At 45.3% G+C, this 20,353-nt stretch overlaps 1 protein-coding gene across 1 annotated transcript in view; it reads left to right on the forward strand.

The window, feature by feature from the left end:
* Positions 1–6,313: 6,313 nt before the first annotated feature.
* LOC309622157 (uncharacterized protein) overlaps positions 6,314–20,353 on the forward strand; it is a gene marked incomplete at its 5' end in the record, with an annotated part of 84,955 nt that continues 70,915 nt past the window's right edge. The window contains 2 exons of the mRNA XM_082409295.1: positions 6,314–6,499; positions 19,063–19,200. Of these exons, the coding sequence (XP_082265421.1) occupies positions 6,314–6,499; positions 19,063–19,200 (324 nt within the window). The remainder of the gene's footprint in view (positions 6,500–19,062; positions 19,201–20,353) is intronic.

Genomic DNA, 20,353 nt, shown 5'->3' on the forward strand with positions numbered 1-20,353 from the left:
ATCACTACTTCCTGAGAAACCCAAAATCAGACAGTTAATGATGGCTGTAAGGACTGAGCAGTTTTCCACTCTTCTCTATTAACTGCCTGTGCTCCCATCTTGGGCACAGACGGGCAGAAGAGCCAAGTGGTGTGGTTCAGAGATTGTTCTCTAGGCTGGAAGCAACCTTCTCCCTGCCCTGTCTTTCCCTTCAGCCTGCACTCGTATTGACTTCTATGCTATTTCCTAGACTGGAAGCATTTTAGAACTAGGAGGCCCTTAGAGAACTTCGATGTTCTCAGTCTCATTTCGTGAGTAAGGAAACTGAGGCTCAGAGAGGTCGGGTTGACTTGTTCAAGTTCTCTCATTATGTTAGTATCATTACCAGGTTTCAGAACCTAAGTATCCTGACTTCCTTGCCAGGACTCCACTCTGAGCATGATACTGCCAGAAAGCAGGAGAAATAGAACTTATAATATAGGCATTTTTTTTGTCCATTAGAAAACAGTACGGCTATTACCATTGTCGTCTTCGGTGTCTCCCTTTGCTTGTGCAGTTCCCACGCTATTACCTAGAGGTGACGTACAGCTCAGTCCAACTGGTGAATTGAAAGAGTCATTTTTGCCCTCTTCAAGCCTGGTTTCTCATCCTACCTCAAAATGATTACCCGAAAGTGGATTTCTTAAGTGCTTTTGGAAAGGGAAAAGTTATCTGATTACTTCAGATTCCTCACCTATAAAGTGGTTATAACACCACCACCAATAATAATAGCAGTAATAATTAATAGATGAATAAGCTGATCTATTGCGTATGATTTATATGGAGGAAGATACAATAAGTTCTAGAAAGACAAAGAAAAATCATGACAAGCATATTACGTTAACGAAAAAGAAATCCATAGATATTAATGAAAACTGGGGTATGTGGCAAGTATCGAAGCCTAATGAATTTACTAACAAATGGCATTCTGTACTATCCATGCAATATTATGAAAGTGAATTTTGCCCACTCTATTTTAGTGAATACTATTAACCAGAAAACACGATGGAGGTGATAGAGGTGAATGAATTCCTAGCCAATGCATACAGACAGAGAAGGTATGTCAGTAAAAAATGCATAACAAGCAACAGAATGCAATAAATGTGCATGTATAGGTAGCCACAACACATATAGACAAGTATTTCAATGAAAACCGGTACGAAGCAGACAGCAAAATAATAAGTGTAAAAGAGTTTCATTATTGTGCTCCTTCATATTTTTACCCAGCAAGTAAGAGGTATTAAGCCTAGGAGAAATATATATTTCAATGAATATAGCTTATATAATAAGCAGAAAGGAAGCTTAAAATGTATCAGGAAGGTTTTTGGATTTATCCTAGAACTTAGATTAGAATCATCTTCAGCATCCAAGAAGATGGCATCCCAAAACCTCAAAAAACCATCATGCCTAGAATCCAATTAAAAAAGATTTTCAAATGTAAGAAAATCCACAGGACTCCACAATATGGTTTTCGATAAACGTGGATGTTTGTTTGTTTTGTTTCTTTGGCCGCGCCGCGTGGCCCTGGCCGTGAAAGCACCGAGTCCTAAGCACTGGACCGCCAGGGAATTCCCTAAGTGGGGGGGGGAATTAGAGATGTGGGGCTTGACTTTTTCTTCTTCTTCTTCGGTAGCTAAGCTCTACAAGCGAACGATGGCTGTTGATCAATGTGCTCTCTGTGTTAGGAAGGAAATAACTGTAAAAATGAAAAGCAGCCTTGCCTTAGAACCTACATATCACACCAAGGAAAATAGTCCTTCTGATTCAATTTAGAAGATATCACTTAAAATGTTGAATTGGTGAAATGTCTACCTAGTTTAAAAATTAGAAAGAATAAAACACTGAAAAGCAGCCCCCTAGATAACCACTGTGGTTGCTTGTTTATAGGAGGCATCATTTCTAAAACGTATTTCTAAAATGTTTATATTCAAAACTGTCAAGTGGCCAACTGTATTCAGAGAGGCAATAAAAGAAAGAAAACGGAGTATGACTTTTCTGATAAGCTGCCTTTCCTGGTGATCCCCTGTTCTGGCCTTACTTTCCTTCTTAGTCTGTTAATGTAAGGGTTTGCTACCATCAACTTGGTTTTGCCCTGCTCTGAGCAGGTTTCCCTCTGTGCTGTTTCTGCTTTAATTGAAAATCTTTGGTTCCCATCAGCATTCCATTGCAAACTCCGTTTTTCTTGAGAGCTCCTCTATGCTTTCCCTCTTCATTCTTACATTTTCTCCCATCTCTTGGTGCCTGTTGGCCTGTGCTAATGAAAACCGTCCTAAACTTCCTTACGCTCGACTCTGTGCCTCCCTGTAGAGCCCAGTACTCTCCATCCTCTCTCCCTATTCTCTCTTTTCAACTAGTCGAAATCCTAGTGGAGGGAGACCATTAGAGATGAAACATCTTGGTATATATTGCTAGTTTTCTATGTCCCCTGGCTTTTCTATGTTTCTGTTGAAACACTCTTGAGAAGTGTCTGATTTCGTTTTCTACATGGGTACCCTTTAAGGCTCAATACTGGAAAAGAAGGGGATCAGAGTGATCAACCCAACGTGGTATCCTAACGTAACAGTTAAGGAAAGCAACAGGCTTTGTGAGACAGCCAGTGATTTGTCCAAAGTCACACAGATAGTAAACGTCAAAGTCAAAACTGAAATTAGGTCTCCAGACTTGTAGTTCAATACTTTCCCTCATTATTCCATGCTATTTTGAATCTCCTACTTACTCAATTTAGGGGCAAAAGAAATCGAACGCAAAACTTTCCAAAGTTTCTTTTCTTACCTGACATGGTCAGAGAAGAGGAAGCATCCACTGCAGGTACAAGGGATGAGGAGACAACACTAGAGGATGTCCGAGTGGCTGCAGCTGAACGGCGCACGTGTCCAGTACAGAGGTCACTGGTTACTGGTCCAAACAGCTCCACGGAAACCCCAAGGCTCTACCAAGTGGTAGTAGGTTTGGTAGGAGAGTGATGTCACAAAGCAGGCAGTTGAAAGGTATGAGAGAGCCAATAGGGAGGTCCGATCCCCAACAGGAAGGCGGGCTTGGGTGAAGAGAGTGTAGGAGAGCTAAAACAACACCTGAGTTTCTGAGCTCTGGGGAGGAAATCCTAGAAGACAGATTTACCTCCCCCAGGCTCTTCCATTAGGGAAATCATTGCAACATTTCTTACAGACGTTCATTAATACACTGAACTAAGAGTTACTTATATTCTACAGAGTATTCTATTTTATGTATCATATACTTAGAGCTATATAGATCTTCTTTAATTAATAATCCTTAGGAAGGAAAGAGCCATCTAGTTTGAACTATTACAGTTGTTCTGAAATCAGATGTGTCTAATGAGTGAACTGATAGCAGCTTTTAAGGAGCCAAAGTAGGGATTAAGAAGCTCTTTTTGTAACTTGGTTCAAGAGTAGGGTGAAGTTTGTTGAGTGTACCTTGTGGAGAATGTTGTGGTCCAAGGCTCTTCTCTTTTAGTTTCTTCTCCTTGACTCCTACCTTCCTTGGGCTGGGCTAGGCTGGGGGCCAGGTTGGACTTGCGACTTAACGTTTCTCTTCCGCTTTCTCTTTTTTTTTTTTCTTCCATTATGGGCATTGCTTCGAGGACAAGCCTTGATCTTGCATTGGACGTTACTTCCTGTCAACTTCCAGCAGCAGGAGTCTTCTTTTCAGTGCTTGATGCTTCACGAAATAGACTCTGCCCGTTGGCAGCAAATACCAGAGAGCTAGGAGACAGAGCTGGTTGCAGACCTTTCCTCTTCCAGCCTTTGGTTGCAATTGTTTGGCCCATAATTTGCTAGCTCTAGTTCCTTGGGCCACACAGGTATCCTGCCATCTCCAGCTCTTGTTATATGTGAGAGACATTCTGAACACTGTCCCTTTTTCTTTGCACAGAAGTATATACAGTGTGGCAGTTACTGTAATCTCCTCCGCCTTGCAAACAGCCACTCTAGAATCTTGGACCTCTAGGACTCTCTGTCTTGCATGCTTGGGGGCAAGGCCAAGCAAAATGAAGAGGAGAATAATTAGAGAAAGAGGAGGACGTTGGTGGAGAATTGGGAGCAGGTAAGGTGAAAGGGCACAGGAGAAAAGAGATGCATGTAGACTTTTTGGTTTCTGTGGGAAACAGGTTGACACACTTGGGCCTCATTTGGTATTAACAGAACAGAGAGTTAAAGATCTAAGTAGCTAGATAGTGTGCAGCAACTGCCATGAAGTCTGTACACTGAAGAGAAGAGTCTCACATCTAGTTTTCATTTTGTTTTATGTCATAGTACCTTATTTATAGCATTCACTGGTGTGTTTGTAGAATACAGATGTTTTCAAATGCTCTGGTTTTGTCTACATGGTTATCTCCTTGTCCTGTTTGTAAGGAATCCAACATTGTAAGACATATTGCATGTTTTTCTCTTGACGATTGTTGACCTTGAAGCGTCATGAACTAACTTGAGCTGTTGGATTCTGTGGAGAAACGTTCAAAAGGGTCTGTGAAAAAGGCACTGTGGTGAGTCGCATTATGCACCCGAGCGTAAGGAGCAGATATCTGCCACCAGCCCAGCTTGGCCTGGATTGCCTCTGTTTTAGTTCCCCTGGTTAGTGCTTTTCTCCCTAACCACTCTTGTGACTGTGATAATGTGAGTAAGGGCGGAGTTGCTAATGATCTATGTGTGAGGTAAGCTGGTTTGAGGGAGGAAATCTATGGACCTAGTCATTTTCCTTGGTGGTAAGCTTTCAGGGGTGCAGAGATGGATCTTCCTGGGGCCTTTTCTGGTCCCAGGAAGATATCGCATAGATGGGACCTCCCAAGACACACATTGAATCTTTAGGCCTGTTTTTCCTATTATGAGGTACGAGTTTCTTCACTGATGGGGATGATGCTTATCTGAGAAGAAATTGTGAAAGGTGGTGTAGTGTAGAGGTGTGGCTTAAGCTTTTAAGTTTTCCTCCAGGTTTTTCCCCTAAGCTTCCTACTTCGGACGGCCTACTTACATGATACTAGTAGGTGATGTCCGGCTAACAGCTTCCTAAATATACCTGCAAGCCAGATCAGTGTCTCTTTTCTCTGTATTCCCATGGAAATCAAGAGTCCCGCCGAATTTTCCATCGAAACAGTTGATTTGTGTTGTCTCTAGGAATTCTAAAGGGCGTACCGTTGCTTCCTAACCGGTGTCATTTGGGAGATCCGCCTCTGTACGTTCAAATGATTAATTTTGAGACTTTGCTCATGTGTGCAGTAAACCCTTGAATTCCCTAAGACCTTCCTTTCCTCCATCTCCTACCCCATTAAGCCCGCTTCAGTTCATCTCCTGAATTTCTTTGGAATCTGTCAGCCAGCTCTTCCTCAACTTCCTAATACTGAACTTGCCTGTCTGTTGCGATTAGGTCCTAACTAGTGTCCATATATCTTGTTTCCTTCCAATCCATTCTTCACACAAGAAACCTTCAAAGCAAGTTGGAACGTTGCTCATAAACATCGCTCACAAACATTGTTTTGAGAATAGAAAACACACTGTTGGCCTTTAAGACTCTGCGTGGTCTAGAATCCTCTCTGCTTCTCTAGCCCCATCTTGTGCCACTTTTGCCCTCACTTTCTATGCTTCAGATACACTGAATTAACCTTAGTTCTCACTCATCTGACAGAAGTCAGTTCAGATACTATTTTTCACTGTGATTCCTAGCATTAAGGAATTTGATTATCAGGTTTTGTATGAGGACTATTTCATCAGGGGTACAGAAGTTCTGGCCATCTCTGGTTTTGGATATCCCTTATTTGTTGAGACCTTTGCGTTGTTTGGTTGCCTTTTGTCTGTTTTCCAGATGGGAAAACAGGAACAAGGGAAGTATAGGTTATTACTAGGTGGGGTTGAACAAGTGGAGCAGCAAACTGCAAAGCAGAAAGAAGAGGGACGTACTATAGAGGGATATGACTTCCATTCTCAAGGCGCCTGCATCCTGTGCAGGGAGACAGCCTAACATAAAATGTGCCTAACAACAAATATATTGACTTCTTACTAAAAATCTCCAGTTCATAGAACCGAGGGGTTTGTACCTTCTCCTTTAAAAGTGATAGTCCTGGGACTTCCCCGGTGGTCCCGTGGTGAAGACTCTGCGCTTCCAATGCAGCAGGCGTGGGTTCAATCCCTGGTTGGGGAGCTAAGATCCCACATGCTGCGCAGCCAAAGAAATTTTTTTCGAACGTTATACTCCTGTATTGTTGGCTTTAGTGGTTTAGATTTTGTTGTACTGTTAAGAAGATTTCAGTTTATTTACCGGGAACAAACAACACATAATGTAAAAATAGTTTCCCAGAAACGATTTCCATCATTCTCTTCCTCCCTTTCTCCCGCAGACTGGTGTTTCACCTTGACAAGTTCTCTGTCATTCCATAGGAAAGCTGTCTGGCTTGGAGGTTGCAATCCCAGGGAATTTTTCATCAGCGGGGAAGTCTCCATCACTACAGAGGAATCAAGGGAGAAGTCAGTCCCTGGTAAGTGAGATGCTCCCCCTAAACACCAACACAGCAGTCGTGTACCTTTCAAGGGGTTCAGGGGCAAGATGGGCAAGGCATTTCTACTAACTCTTCTTAAGGATCACGGACAGTGCCCTATGCTACGAGGTAAGCGGTGACTGCTGTAGTTCTTACTGGTGATCCTTTCCTGTCACTGATTCTCGGCCTTCTTTGTATTTCATAGGACTGTTGTCAGTCCAATACAAAATGAGTCTTATTTTTAAAAACCTGAAATGTTTTACAGAGCCTAGCATTCTCATATAGGGTCCTTTCCATTCTCCCCACTTTCCCGAGAGGCCAAGAACACTTCACACCATGAACTAGGAGAGGGGGTAGAGCCCTTTCTGATGAAATACATCAACAAAGACAGAGCCTTAGCCTGCTTGCTCTCTGGACAGGATCTCGGACCACAAGGTCTTCAATCCTGGTATAAATGAAGGAAGTGAGGACAGTTCAACTGGCACTCTGATAACAAGAGTTCGGAAACACCTTCCAAAGAGACTATAGCAGTAGATGAGGGAAGGGAGTGCTACAGTGTGGCAGTACAGGGGGAATGATCGGCTACAGCAGTGAAAAGTGTGGTACCGATTGGTGTGCTCTCGGGGTTCTTGTACATGTAGCATAGATGACCTCTACAGTGGCCCTCCCACCTTCCCACCTGCATTAGGTGTTCTTTTTTTTTGTAATTTATGTTTATGTATTTATTTACTGTTTGAACTTATTTATTCTACGTATTTATGTTTTTGGCTGCACTGGGTCTCTCATTGCTGTGCACGGGCTTTCTCTAGTTGGCGGCTAGCGGGGGCTACTCTCGGTTGCGGTGTGCGGGCATCTCATCGCGGTGGCTTCTCTTGTTGCGGAGCATGGGCTGTAGGCACGTGGGCTTCGGTAGTTGAGGCTCACGGGCTCTAGAATGCAGGCTCCGTCGTTGTGGCACATGCGCTTAGTTGCTGCACGGCATGTGGGATCTTCGCAGACCAGGGCTCGAACCCGTGTCCCCCGCATTGCATTGGCAGGCGGATTCTTAACCACGGCGCCACCAGGGAAGCCCTAGGTGTTCTCATAGAGAGTCTAAAAACAGAGGGCACTGAGCGAAGGTAGTGGTTATTAAAGGCTCAGGATCTAAATTCTACCTGCCTCTACACCCCTTCCCAGCTGTCGATTTGACCCCATTTTTGAGTGCCGACCTCATTCTTCAACTTTCTCTGGCGTTTGTTATACTCACCTTGAAAACTTGTTTCTGTGATGCGTTGAGCAGACACAGGGTGGCAGACTGCAGAGGTGGAAGCTGGTGGTCGGATATTTGTGGGCTGAATCTCCTTCGGTCCCATTCCCATTTCTGGTTGCCCAGAGGCCCGACTTCCTGTGTATGACGCCGAGCCGTAGGATTGCGGGCAGGAGCCAAGTTCTCCATACAGTAAAGACCCCAGTGTGCCTTGGTTACAGTAATATACCTGGCTTCCTTCCTGGCAGGGAAGTGACAGGCGGCTATGCCCCTGCTTTGTTCGTGGGCCTCCTGATCCAGCAGTTCCCTTGGCTCTGCCCCTGTCGTCAGCTGCCCCTAGGATAACTCTGAGCCCTAGCCACTTCTCTGGTAGATTTCCCTATTCCCCCACTACAGTCACACCTGAATAAGGCAACTCAGACCTTTCAGAGATGTGTCCTGAACCTCTTGTTTTCTGAAATACCTATCTGGTGGTTGTGAGACTTAAGGCCAGCGTCCCCGAGAGACTTTTTCTATTTCTCCTAGTAAACCTAGACTCATCTTCTGTCACCTTCAACTCTACTCCAATTGTGTTCTTTCAACCCAGACCTCTGACCCTGCTTTTTACTTCTGCCGTTTCATCCTCGCTCCTGCTTCCTTTCCTAAATCCATACGTCTCTTTTGGCCTTCCTAGCCCTGGGCCAAGTTCCTTCCTCTTTGCTCAGTTTTTACCCCTTTCCTTCATTCTCCCATCCAACTTTCAGTCCTTCCTTTCTCACGCCCCAGTTAGCAGCATCTGAAAATTCGAAAGGTTTGTTACTCGTCTATTAATTGTATTCCATTTACTTATTCAGTTCTATACCTGTCTTACCTGTGTATGGAAGAACAGCTGGTAGCCAAGGTGGCACCAAGAATCCTAGCAGCTCTCACTTGACGTATCCGTAGTAGTCGGCAATTTCCATTTCGTTTTCCCTCTCGGTGAAAAATTGCAGCTTGCCCGAAGAGGTGTATCTGGCAGCATTCTCCCGTTGTTGTTGAGCCCGCCTCTTCATGGCCTCTCGCTCTGGCCTCTGCTCTTGTTCGATGGGCTTTGACATGACTGGCTCAGGCACGTTGGGTTCCCTCCATGGAACTCGTTGCTTGCTGAAGTCTTGGAGTAGAAAGTGGGTTTGGAGCTTGGGTGGGGACTGGCGCTTATTCACAGCAGGGGGAACAGGCTCCCGCTGGAGAGGAGCGCCAGATGAAGTTTTGGAGGGTGCAGGCCTAGGAGCAGCAGACTGAGGGACACGAGGCTGGGTATGGTTGGGCCAAGCCGGTTGGGTTGGGTTGGTCACAGTTGGCTGAGCTGGTTTGGCGGGGCCTGGCAAAGAGGCAGGAGCTGGCTGGGATGAATTGGCTGCAGCAGGTTGAGCTGAGTCAGTAGAACCAGGCTGGGCACGGTAAGCCCCAGCAGGCCGATGTGAGGCCAGAGACTGTGGCCTCCGAGGAGCGGGTCGAGCTTGAGGCTTGTCCCAGGCAGAAAAAGGCAGAGGTATCAACTTGACCTTCCCAGGAGGAGGCCGCTCATACTGGGCTGGAGACGGACACTCTGTTTCAGCACTGCTGTCTGGTTTCTGGGCTTGGACTTGCGTTTTCTCAGGACCCTTCCCCTCACGTGGGGTATGCCGCCATGGCTGGATAGCTGGGGGTGGCTGGGGGTCTTTGGGGTTGCTTGACTTTCCCAAGAGCCGACAGGAAGAGCGCCCAGTTTTCGTCTCATTCTTCTTCCCCAGCGCATGAAGAACCTTCACAGACTCCAGCATGCGCACGCCAAGGGAGGTTCGAGGCTTTTGAAAGCTCTGTTGGAGAAGCTCAGTTTGGTGTTCCTTTCGCTTCGTGTGGGGGATTGCTGGCTTCTCTTCTGCCTTGACTTTGTTCCCTGACTGCTTGTTCTCCTCAGCCTTGTTTCTCCCTCTGGTCCTTTTGGTCTTTTCCTGCCCGTGGCTCTTAGTTTTGCTGATCTTTCTGGATGCAGCTTTCTGAGGTTTGCCTTGAGAGTGCTTGGCCGTGTTCACAGGAGCCCTGTCACTGACTGCAGCGTGGCATGTAACCACTTCTCCCCCTAACAGGCACTCTGGATTCTTTGGCTGGATTTTGGCCTTGGGAGCGCCACTGATAGGCTCAGAGGCTTTCTGTTTGTTCTTCCTGGGTTGATCAGAGGGAACCTTTATGACACTTGGCTTTTCCTGCACCTGATTCACCTTAATGGCTCTGGTGTCTTTAGCTTTGATCCCGTTGGGACCTTGGGATTGATCAAGATCTTTCAAAGGATTAAAGAGCTGGGGAAGGTGAATATCCTCCGCCAGTGTAGTAATGTCTGCAAGACCACTGCTAGGTTCAATCCCATTTTCAAGTGTCCCTAGGTCCTGACGACTCCGGCTGTTCTCTCCCAGATCAGCATTTTCAGAACCAGGCTGCTCCTCTTGGCTGAGGGGATCGGTGCAGGCCAGCGGCTGGTGAATATCAGGGATTCCTAAAGGGAGTAGTGGAGGATCTTGGTTCTCTGTTGGGATCTGGTAGGCATCCAGAGGCTTTGAAAGCTTGGTTTTGATATCATCCACGTGCTTACTCTCTATTTGTCCCTGGCTTGGAGCTGGAGGCAGGGCCAGGAGACGCCTGGCACTCTGGACTGGAGCTGTCACTGAAATGTCCCCAAGTTCAGATGGTGGGTTACTCTCAAGTATGTGGCTGTTTCTGCTACTGCAGGACTTGGGGAGTTCTTGACTTTGTGTCACACAAAACGTCTGGCTTGGAGGTTGCAATCCCAGGGAATTTTTCATCACCAGGGGGGAGGTCTCCATCCCTACAAAGGGATCAAGGGAGAAGTCAGTCCCTGGTAAGTGAGATGCTCCCCCTAAACACCAACACAGCAGTCGTGTACCTTTCAAGGGGTTCAGGGGCAAGATGGGCAAGGCATTTCTACTAACTCTTCTTAAGGATCACGGACAGTGCCCTATGCTACGAGGTAAGCGGTGACTGTTGTAATTCTTACTGGTGAGCCTTTCCTGTCGCTGATTCTCGGCTCGCTTTGTATTTCATAGGACTGTTATAAGTCCAATACAAAATGAGTCTTATTTTTAAAAACCTGAAATGTTTTACAAAGCCTAGCATTCTCATATAGGGTCCTTTCCATTCTCCCCACTTTCCCGAGAGGCCAAGAACACGTCACACCATGAACTAGGAGAGGGGGTAGAGCCCTTGCTGATGAAATACATCAACAAAGACAGAGTCTTAGCCTGCTTGCTCTCTGGACAGGATCTCGGACCACAAGGTCTTCAATCCTGGTATAAATGAAGGAAGTGAGGACAGTTCAACTGGCACTCTCATAACAAGAGTTCTGAAACACCTTCCGAAGAGACTATAGCAGTAGATGAGGGAAGGGAGTGCTACAGTGTGGCAGTACAGGGGGAACGATCGGCTACAGCAGTGAAAAGTGTGGTACCGATTGGTGTGCTCTCGGGGTTCTTGTACATGTAGCATAGATGACCTCTACAGTGGCCCTCCCACCTTCCCACCTGCATTAGGTGTTCTTTTTTTTGTAATTTATGTTTATGTATTTATTTACTGTTTGAACTTATTTATTCTACGTATTTATTTTTTTGGCTGCACTGGGTCTCTCATTGCTGTGCACGGGCTTTCTCTAGTTGGCGGCTAGCGGGGGCTACTCTTGGTTGCGGTGTGCGGGCTTCTCATCGCGGTGGCTTCTCTTTGTTGCGGAGCATGGGCTGTAGGCACGTGGGCTTCGGTAGTTGAGGCTCACGGGCTCTAGAATGCAGGCTCCGTCGTTGTGGCACATGCGCTTAGTTGCTGCACGGCATGTGGGATCTTCGCAGACCAGGGCTCGAACCCGTGTCCCCCGCATTGCATTGGCAGGCGGATTCTTAACCACGGCGCCACCAGGGAAGCCCTAGGTGTTCTCATAGAGAGTCTAAAAACAGAGGGCACTGAGCGAAGGTAGTGGTTATTAAAGGCTCAGGATCTAAATTCTACCTGCCTCTACACCCCTTCCCAGCTGTCGATTTGACCCCATTTTTGAGTGCCGACCTCATTCTTCAACTTTCTCTGGCGTTTGTTATACTCACCTTGAAAACTTGTTTCTGTGATGCGTTGAGCAGACACAGGGTGGCAGACTGCAGAGGTGGAAGCTGGTGGTCGGATATTTGTGGGCTGAATCTCCTTCAGTCCCATTCCCATTTCTGGTTGCCCAGAGGCCCGACTTCCTGTGTATGACGCCGAGCCGTAGGATTGCGGGCAGGAGCCAAGTTCTCCATACAGTAAAGACCCCAGTGTGCCTTGGTGATAGTAATATACCTGGCTTCCTTCCTGGCAGGGAAGTGGCAGGCGGCTCTGCCCCTGATTTGGAATCTGAGATGGTGTTCCCTGAGCAAGGCTGGCAGAAAGCGATGGATGTAGAGGGACCATGTTCTTGGCGTCTGAAGTTTTATCATACTGGGCTGCCAGAAACATGGAGGAGGCAGCTGTGTGGCGGTCAGTGAGTGCCAGAGTAAAGTCTCCGAGTGAAGAAGAATTCTTTTCAGTGCTTGCTGTGATGTCCCACTCAAGAACACCTGGATAGGAAGCAGCTGAAGTGGAGATCTGGCTGTGGTCAGTAACTCCAGATAACATAGTCGTGCTAGAATGTTGGTAAAGGTAGGCACTACCCATGAGTGTCTGGAAAGGGGTACCAGTAGCCGATGCCGAACTGACGGCAGGGGCAGAGACTCTGGAGAAGTTGCAGACACTTCGTGTTAGGGAAGTTGCATTGCTCACCACAGGAGGAGAATGCTGCAGAGAATTTAGAGTTCCAAGTAGAGATGGATGTTGGAAATTTTCTGTAAGAACAAGAGGGTCATGAAAAACTCAGGGAGGTTGAGAAATTCTCACTACGTTTGAGGAACGGCATCATCTGAAGGTTCTTGCTATCAGGACACCTCTACTATCACTACTTCCTGAGAAACCCAAAATCAGACAGTTAATGATGGCTGTAAGGACTGAGCAGTTTTCCACTCTTCTCTATTAACTGCCTGTGCTCCCATCTTGGGCACAGACGGGCAGAAGAGCCAAGTGGTGTGGTTCAGAGATTGTTCTCTAGGCTGGAAGCAACCTTCTCCCTGCCCTGTCTTTCCCTTCAGCCTGCACTCGTATTGACTTCTATGCTATTTCCTAGACTGGAAGCATTTTAGAACTAGGAGGCCCTTAGAGAACTTCGATGTTCTCAGTCTCATTTCGTGAGTAAGGAAACTGAGGCTCAGAGAGGTCGGGTTGACTTGTTCAAGTTCTCTCATTATGTTAGTATCATTACCAGGTTTCAGAACCTAAGTATCCTGACTTCCTTGCCAGGACTCCACTCTGAGCATGATACTGCCAGAAAGCAGGAGAAATAGAACTTATAATATAGGCATTTTTTTTGTCCATTAGAAAACAGTACGGCTATTACCATTGTCGTCTTCGGTGTCTCCCTTTGCTTGTGCAGTTCCCACGCTATTACCTAGAGGTGACGTACAGCTCAGTCCAACTGGTGAATTGAAAGAGTCATTTTTGCCCTCTTCAAGCCTGGTTTCTCATCCTACCTCAAAATGATTACCCGAAAGTGGATTTCTTAAGTGCTTTTGGAAAGGGAAAAGTTATCTGATTACTTCAGATTCCTCACCTATAAAGTGGTTATAACACCACCACCAATAATAATAGCAGTAATAATTAATAGATGAATAAGCTGATCTATTGCGTATGATTTATATGGAGGAAGATACAATAAGTTCTAGAAAGACAAAGAAAAATCATGACAAGCATATTACGTTAACGAAAAAGAAATCCATAGATATTAATGAAAACTGGGGTATGTGGCAAGTATCGAAGCCTAATGAATTTACTAACAAATGGCATTCTGTACTATCCATGCAATATTATGAAAGTGAATTTTGCCCACTCTATTTTAGTGAATACTATTAACCAGAAGACACGATGGAGGTGATAGAGGTGAATGAATTCCTAGCCAATGCATACAGACAGAGAAGGTATGTCAGTAAAAAATGCATAACAAGCAACAGAATGCAATAAATGTGCATGTATAGGTAGCCACAACACATATAGACAAGTATTTCAATGAAAACCGGTACGAAGCAGACAGCAAAATAATAAGTGTAAAAGAGTTTCATTATTGTGCTCCTTCATATTTTTACCCAGCAAGTAAGAGGTATTAAGCCTAGGAGAAATATATATTTCAATGAATATAGCTTATATAATAAGCAGAAAGGAAGCTTAAAATGTATCAGGAAGGTTTTTGGATTTATCCTAGAACTTAGATTAGAATCATCTTCAGCATCCAAGAAGATGGCATCCCAAAACCTCAAAAAACCATCATGCCTAGAATCCAATTAAAAAAGATTTTCAAATGTAAGAAAATCCACAGGACTCCACAATATGGTTTTCGATAAACGTGGATGTTTGTTTGTTTTGTTTCTTTGGCCGCGCCGCGTGGCCCTGGCCGTGAAAGCACCGAGTCCTAAGCACTGGACCGCCAGGGAATTCCCTAAGTGGGGGGGGGAATTAGAGATGTGGGGCTTGACTTTTTCTTCTTCTTCTTCGGTAGCTAAGCTCTACAAGCGAACGATGGCTGTTGATCAATGTGCTCTCTGTGTTAGGAAGGAAATAACTGTAAAAATGAAAAGCAGCCTTGCCTTAGAACCTACATATCACACCAAGGAAAATAGTCCTTCTGATTCAATTTAGAAGATATCACTTAAAATGTTGAATTGGTGAAATGTCTACCTAGTTTAAAAATTAGAAAGAATAAAACACTGAAAAGCAGCCCCCTAGATAACCACTGTGGTTGCTTGTTTATAGGAGGCATCATTTCTAAAACGTATTTCTAAAATGTTTATATTCAAAACTGTCAAGTGGCCAACTGTATTCAGAGAGGCAATAAAAGAAAGAAAACGGAGTATGACTTTTCTGATAAGCTGCCTTTCCTGGTGATCCCCTGTTCTGGCCTTACTTTCCTTCTTAGTCTGTTAATGTAAGGGTTTGCTACCATCAACTTGGTTTTGCCCTGCTCTGAGCAGGTTTCCCTCTGTGCTGTTTCTGCTTTAATTGAAAATCTTTGGTTCCCATCAGCATTCCATTGCAAACTCCGTTTTTCTTGAGAGCTCCTCTATGCTTTCCCTCTTCATTCTTACATTTTCTCCCATCTCTTGGTGCCTGTTGGCCTGTGCTAATGAAAACCATCCTAAACTTCCTTACGCTCGACTCTGTGCCTCCCTGTAGAGCCCAGTACTCTCCATCCTCTCTCCCTATTCTCTCTTTTCAACTAGTCGAAATCCTAGTGGAGGGAGACCATTAGAGATGAAACATCTTGGTATATATTGCTAGTTTTCTATGTCCCCTGGCTTTTCTATGTTTCTGTTGAAACACTCTTGAGAAGTGTCTGATTTCGTTTTCTACATGGGTACCCTTTAAGGCTCAATACTGGAAAAGAAGGGGATCAGAGTGATCAACCCAACGTGGTATCCTAACGTAACAGTTAAGGAAAGCAACAGGCTTTGTGAGACAGCCAGTGATTTGTCCAAAGTCACACAGATAGTAAACGTCAAAGTCAAAAGTGAAATTAGGTCTCCAGACTTGTAGTTCAATACTTTCCCTCATTATTCCATGCTATTTTGAATCTCCTACTTACTCAATTTAGGGGCAAAAGAAATCGAACGCAAAACTTTCCAAAGTTTCTTTTCTTACCTGACATGGTCAGAGAAGAGGAAGCATCCACTGCAGGTACAAGGGATGAGGAGACAACACTAGAGGATGTCCGAGTGGCTGCAGCTGAACGGCGCACGTGTCCAGTACAGAGGTCACTGGTTACTGGTCCAAACAGCTCCACGGAAACCCCAAGGCTCTACCAAGTGGTAGTAGGTTTGGTAGGAGAGTGATGTCACAAAGCAGGCAGTTGAAAGGTATGAGAGAGCCAATAGGGAGGTCCGATCCCCAACAGGAAGGCGGGCTTGGGTGAAGAGAGTGTAGGAGAGCTAAAACAACACCTGAGTTTCTGAGCTCTGGGGAGGAAATCCTAGAAGACAGATTTACCTCCCCCAGGCTCTTCCATTAGGGAAATCATTGCAACATTTCTTACAGACGTTCATTAATACACTGAACTAAGAGTTACTTATATTCTACAGAGTATTCTATTTTATGTATCATATACTTAGAGCTATATAGATCTTCTTTAATTAATAATCCTTAGGAAGGAAAGAGCCATCTAGTTTGAACTATTACAGTTGTTCTGAAATCATATGTGTCTAATGAGTGAACTGATAGCAGCTTTTAAGGAGCCAAAGTAGGGATTAAGAAGCTCTTTTTGTAACTTGGTTCAAGAGTAGGGTGAAGTTTGTTGAGTGTACCTTGTGGAGAATGTTGTGGTCCAAGGCTCTTCTCTTTTAGTTTCTTCTCCTTGACTCCTACCTTCCTTGGGCTGGGCTAGGCTGGGGGCCAGGTTGGACTTGCGACTTAACGTTTCTCTTCCGCTTTCTCTTTTTTTTTTTTCTTCCATTATGGGCATTGCTTCGAGGACAAGCCTTGATCTTGCATTGGACGTTACTTCCTGTCAACTTCCAGCAGCAGGAGTCTTCTTTTCAGTGCTTGATGCTTCACGAAATAGACTCTGCCCGTTGGCAGCAAATACCAGAGAGCTAGGAGACAGAGCTGGTTGCAGACCTTTCCTCTTCCAGCCTTTGGTTGCAATTGTTTGGCCCATAATTTGCTAGCTCTAGTTCCTTGGGCCACACAGGTATCCTGCCATCTCCAGCTCTTGTTATATGTGAGAGACATTCTGAACACTGTCCCTTTTTCTTTGCACAGAAGTATATACAGTGTGGCAGTTACTGTAATCTCCTCCGCCTTGCAAACAGCCACTCTAGAATCTTGGACCTCTAGGACTCTCTGTCTTGCATGCTTGGGGGCAAGGCCAAGCAAAATGAAGAGGAGAATAATTAGAGAAAGAGGAGGACGTTGGTGGAGAATTGGGAGCAGGTAAGGTGAAAGGGCACAGGAGAAAAGAGATGCATGTAGACTTTTTGGTTTCTGTGGGAAACAGGTTGACACACTTGGGCCTCATTTGGTATTAACAGAACAGAGAGTTAAAGATCTAAGTAGCTAGATAGTGTGCAGCAACTGCCATGAAGTCTGTACACTGAAGAGAAGAGTCTCACATCTAGTTTTCATTTTGTTTTATGTCATAGTACCTTATTTATAGCATTCACTGGTGTGTTTGTAGAATACAGATGTTTTCAAATGCTCTGGTTTTGTCTACATGGTTATCTCCTTGTCCTGTTTGTAAGGAATCCAACATTGTAAGACATATTGCATGTTTTTCTCTTGACGATTGTTGACCTTGAAGCGTCATGAACTAACTTGAGCTGTTGGATTCTGTGGAGAAACGTTCAAAAGGGTCTGTGAAAAAGGCACTGTGGTGAGTCGCATTATGCACCCGAGCGTAAGGAGCAGATATCTGCCACCAGCCCAGCTTGGCCTGGATTGCCTCTGTTTTAGTTCCCCTGGTTAGTGCTTTTCTCCCTAACCACTCTTGTGACTGTGATAATGTGAGTAAGGGCGGAGTTGCTAATGATCTATGTGTGAGGTAAGCTGGTTTGAGGGAGGCAATCTATGGACCTAGTCATTTTCCTTGGTGGTAAGCTTTCAGGGGTGCAGAGATGGATCTTCCTGGGGCCTTTTCTGGTCCCAGGAAGATATCGCATAGATGGGACCTCCCAAGACACACATTGAATCTTTAGGCCTGTTTTTCCTATTATGAGGTACGAGTTTCTTCACTGATGGGGATGATGCTTATCTGAGAAGAAATTGTGAAAGGTGGTGTAGTGTAGAGGTGTGGCTTAAGCTTTTAAGTTTTCCTCCAGGTTTTTCCCCTAAGCTTCCTACTTCGGACGGCCTACTTACATGATACTAGTAGGTGATGTCCGGCTAACAGCTTCCTAAATATACCTGCAAGCCAGATCAGTGTCTCTTTTCTCTGTATTCCCATGGAAATCAAGAGTCCCGCCGAATTTTCCATCGAAACAGTTGATTTGTGTTGTCTCTAGGAATTCTAAAGGGCGTACCGTTGCTTCCTAACCGGTGTCATTTGGGAGATCCGCCTCTGTACGTTCAAATGATTAATTTTGAGACTTTGCTCATGTGTGCAGTAAACCCTTGAATTCCCTAAGACCTTCCTTTCCTCCATCTCCTACCCCATTAAGCCCGCTTCAGTTCATCTCCTGAATTTCTTTGGAATCTGTCAGCCAGCTCTTCCTCAACTTCCTAATACTGAACTTGCCTGTCTGTTGCGATTAGGTCCTAACTAGTGTCCATATATCTTGTTTCCTTCCAATCCATTCTTCACACAAGAAACCTTCAAAGCAAGTTGGAACGTTGCTCATAAACATCGCTCACAAACATTGTTTTGAGAATAGAAAACACACTGTTGGCCTTTAAGACTCTGCGTGGTCTAGAATCCTCTCTGCTTCTCTAGCCCCATCTTGTGCCACTTTTGCCCTCACTTTCTATGCTTCAGATACACTGAATTAACCTTAGTTCTCACTCATCTGACAGAAGTCAGTTCAGATACTATTTTTCACTGTGATTCCTAGCATTAAGGAATTTGATTATCAGGTTTTGTATGAGGACTATTTCATCAGGGGTACAGAAGTTCTGGCCATCTCTGGTTTTGGATATCCCTTATTTGTTGAGACCTTTGCGTTGTTTGGTTGCCTTTTGTCTGTTTTCCAGATGGGAAAACAGGAACAAGGGAAGTATAGGTTATTACTAGGTGGGGTTGAACAAGTGGAGCAGCAAACTGCAAAGCAGAAAGAAGAGGGACGTACTATAGAGGGATATGACTTCCATTCTCAAGGCGCCTGCATCCTGTGCAGGGAGACAGCCTAACATAAAATGTGCCTAACAACAAATATATTGACTTCTTACTAAAAATCTCCAGTTCATAGAACCGAGGGGTTTGTACCTTCTCCTTTAAAAGTGATAGTCCTGGGACTTCCCCGGTGGTCCCGTGGTGAAGACTCTGCGCTTCCAATGCAGCAGGCGTGGGTTCAATCCCTGGTTGGGGAGCTAAGATCCCACATGCTGCGCAGCCAAAGAAATTTTTTTCGAACGTTATACTCCTGTATTGTTGGCTTTAGTGGTTTAGATTTTGTTGTACTGTTAAGAAGATTTCAGTTTATTTACCGGGAACAAACAACACATAATGTAAAAATAGTTTCCCAGAAACGATTTCCATCATTCTCTTCCTCCCTTTCTCCCGCAGACTGGTGTTTCACCTTGACAAGTTCTCTGTCATTCCATAGGAAAGCTGTCTGGCTTGGAGGTTGCAATCCCAGGGAATTTTTCATCAGCGGGGAAGTCTCCATCACTACAGAGGAATCAAGGGAGAAGTCAGTCCCTGGTAAGTGAGATGCTCCCCCTAAACACCAACACAGCAGTCGTGTACCTTTCAAGGGGTTCAGGGGCAAGATGGGCAAGGCATTTCTACTAACTCTTCTTAAGGATCACGGACAGTGCCCTATGCTACGAGGTAAGCGGTGACTGCTGTAGTTCTTACTGGTGATCCTTTCCTGTCACTGATTCTCGGCTTTCTTTGTATTTCATAGGACTGTTGTCAGTCCAATACAAAATGAGTCTTATTTTTAAAAACCTGAAATGTTTTACAGAGCCTAGCATTCTCATATAGGGTCCTTTCCATTCTCCCCACTTTCCCGAGAGGCCAAGAACACTTCACACCATGAACTAGGAGAGGGGGTAGAGCCCTTTCTGATGAAATACATCAACAAAGACAGAGCCTTAGCCTGCTTGCTCTCTGGACAGGATCTCGGACCACAAGGTCTTCAATCCTGGTATAAATGAAGGAAGTGAGGACAGTTCAACTGGCACTCTCATAACAAGAGTTCGGAAACACCTTCCGAAGAGACTATAGCAGTAGATGAGGGAAGGGAGTGCTACAGTGTGGCAGTACAGGGGGAACGATCGGCTACAGCAGTGAAAAGTGTGGTACCGATTGGTGTGCTCTCGGGGTTCTTGTACATGTAGCATAGATGACCTCTACGGTGGCCCTCCCACCTTCCCACCTGCATTAGGTGTTCTTTTTTTTTGTAATTTATGTTTATGTATTTATTTACTGTTTGAACTTATTTATTCTACGTATTTATGTTTTTGGCTGCACTGGGTCTCTCATTGCTGTGCACGGGCTTTCTCTAGTTGGCGGCTAGCGGGGGCTACTCTCGGTTGCGGTGTGCGGGCATCTCATCGCGGTGGCTTCTCTTGTTGCGGAGCATGGGCTGTAGGCACGTGGGCTTCGGTAGTTGAGGCTCACGGGCTCTAGAATGCAGGCTCCGTCGTCGTGGCACATGCGCTTAGTTGCTGCACGGCATGTGGGATCTTCGCAGACCAGGGCTCGAACCCGTGTCCCCTGCATTGGCAGGCGCCACCAGGGAAGCCCTAGGTGTTCTCATACAGAGTCTAAAAACAGAGAGCACTGAGAGAAGGTAGTGGTTATTAAAGGCTCAGGATCTAAATTCTACCTGTCTCTACACCCCTTCCCA

Source organism: Balaenoptera borealis (assembly GCF_965194805.1).
Source record: "Balaenoptera borealis genome assembly, contig: HAP1_SCAFFOLD_1670, whole genome shotgun sequence".
NCBI lineage: Eukaryota > Metazoa > Chordata > Mammalia > Artiodactyla > Balaenopteridae > Balaenoptera > Balaenoptera borealis.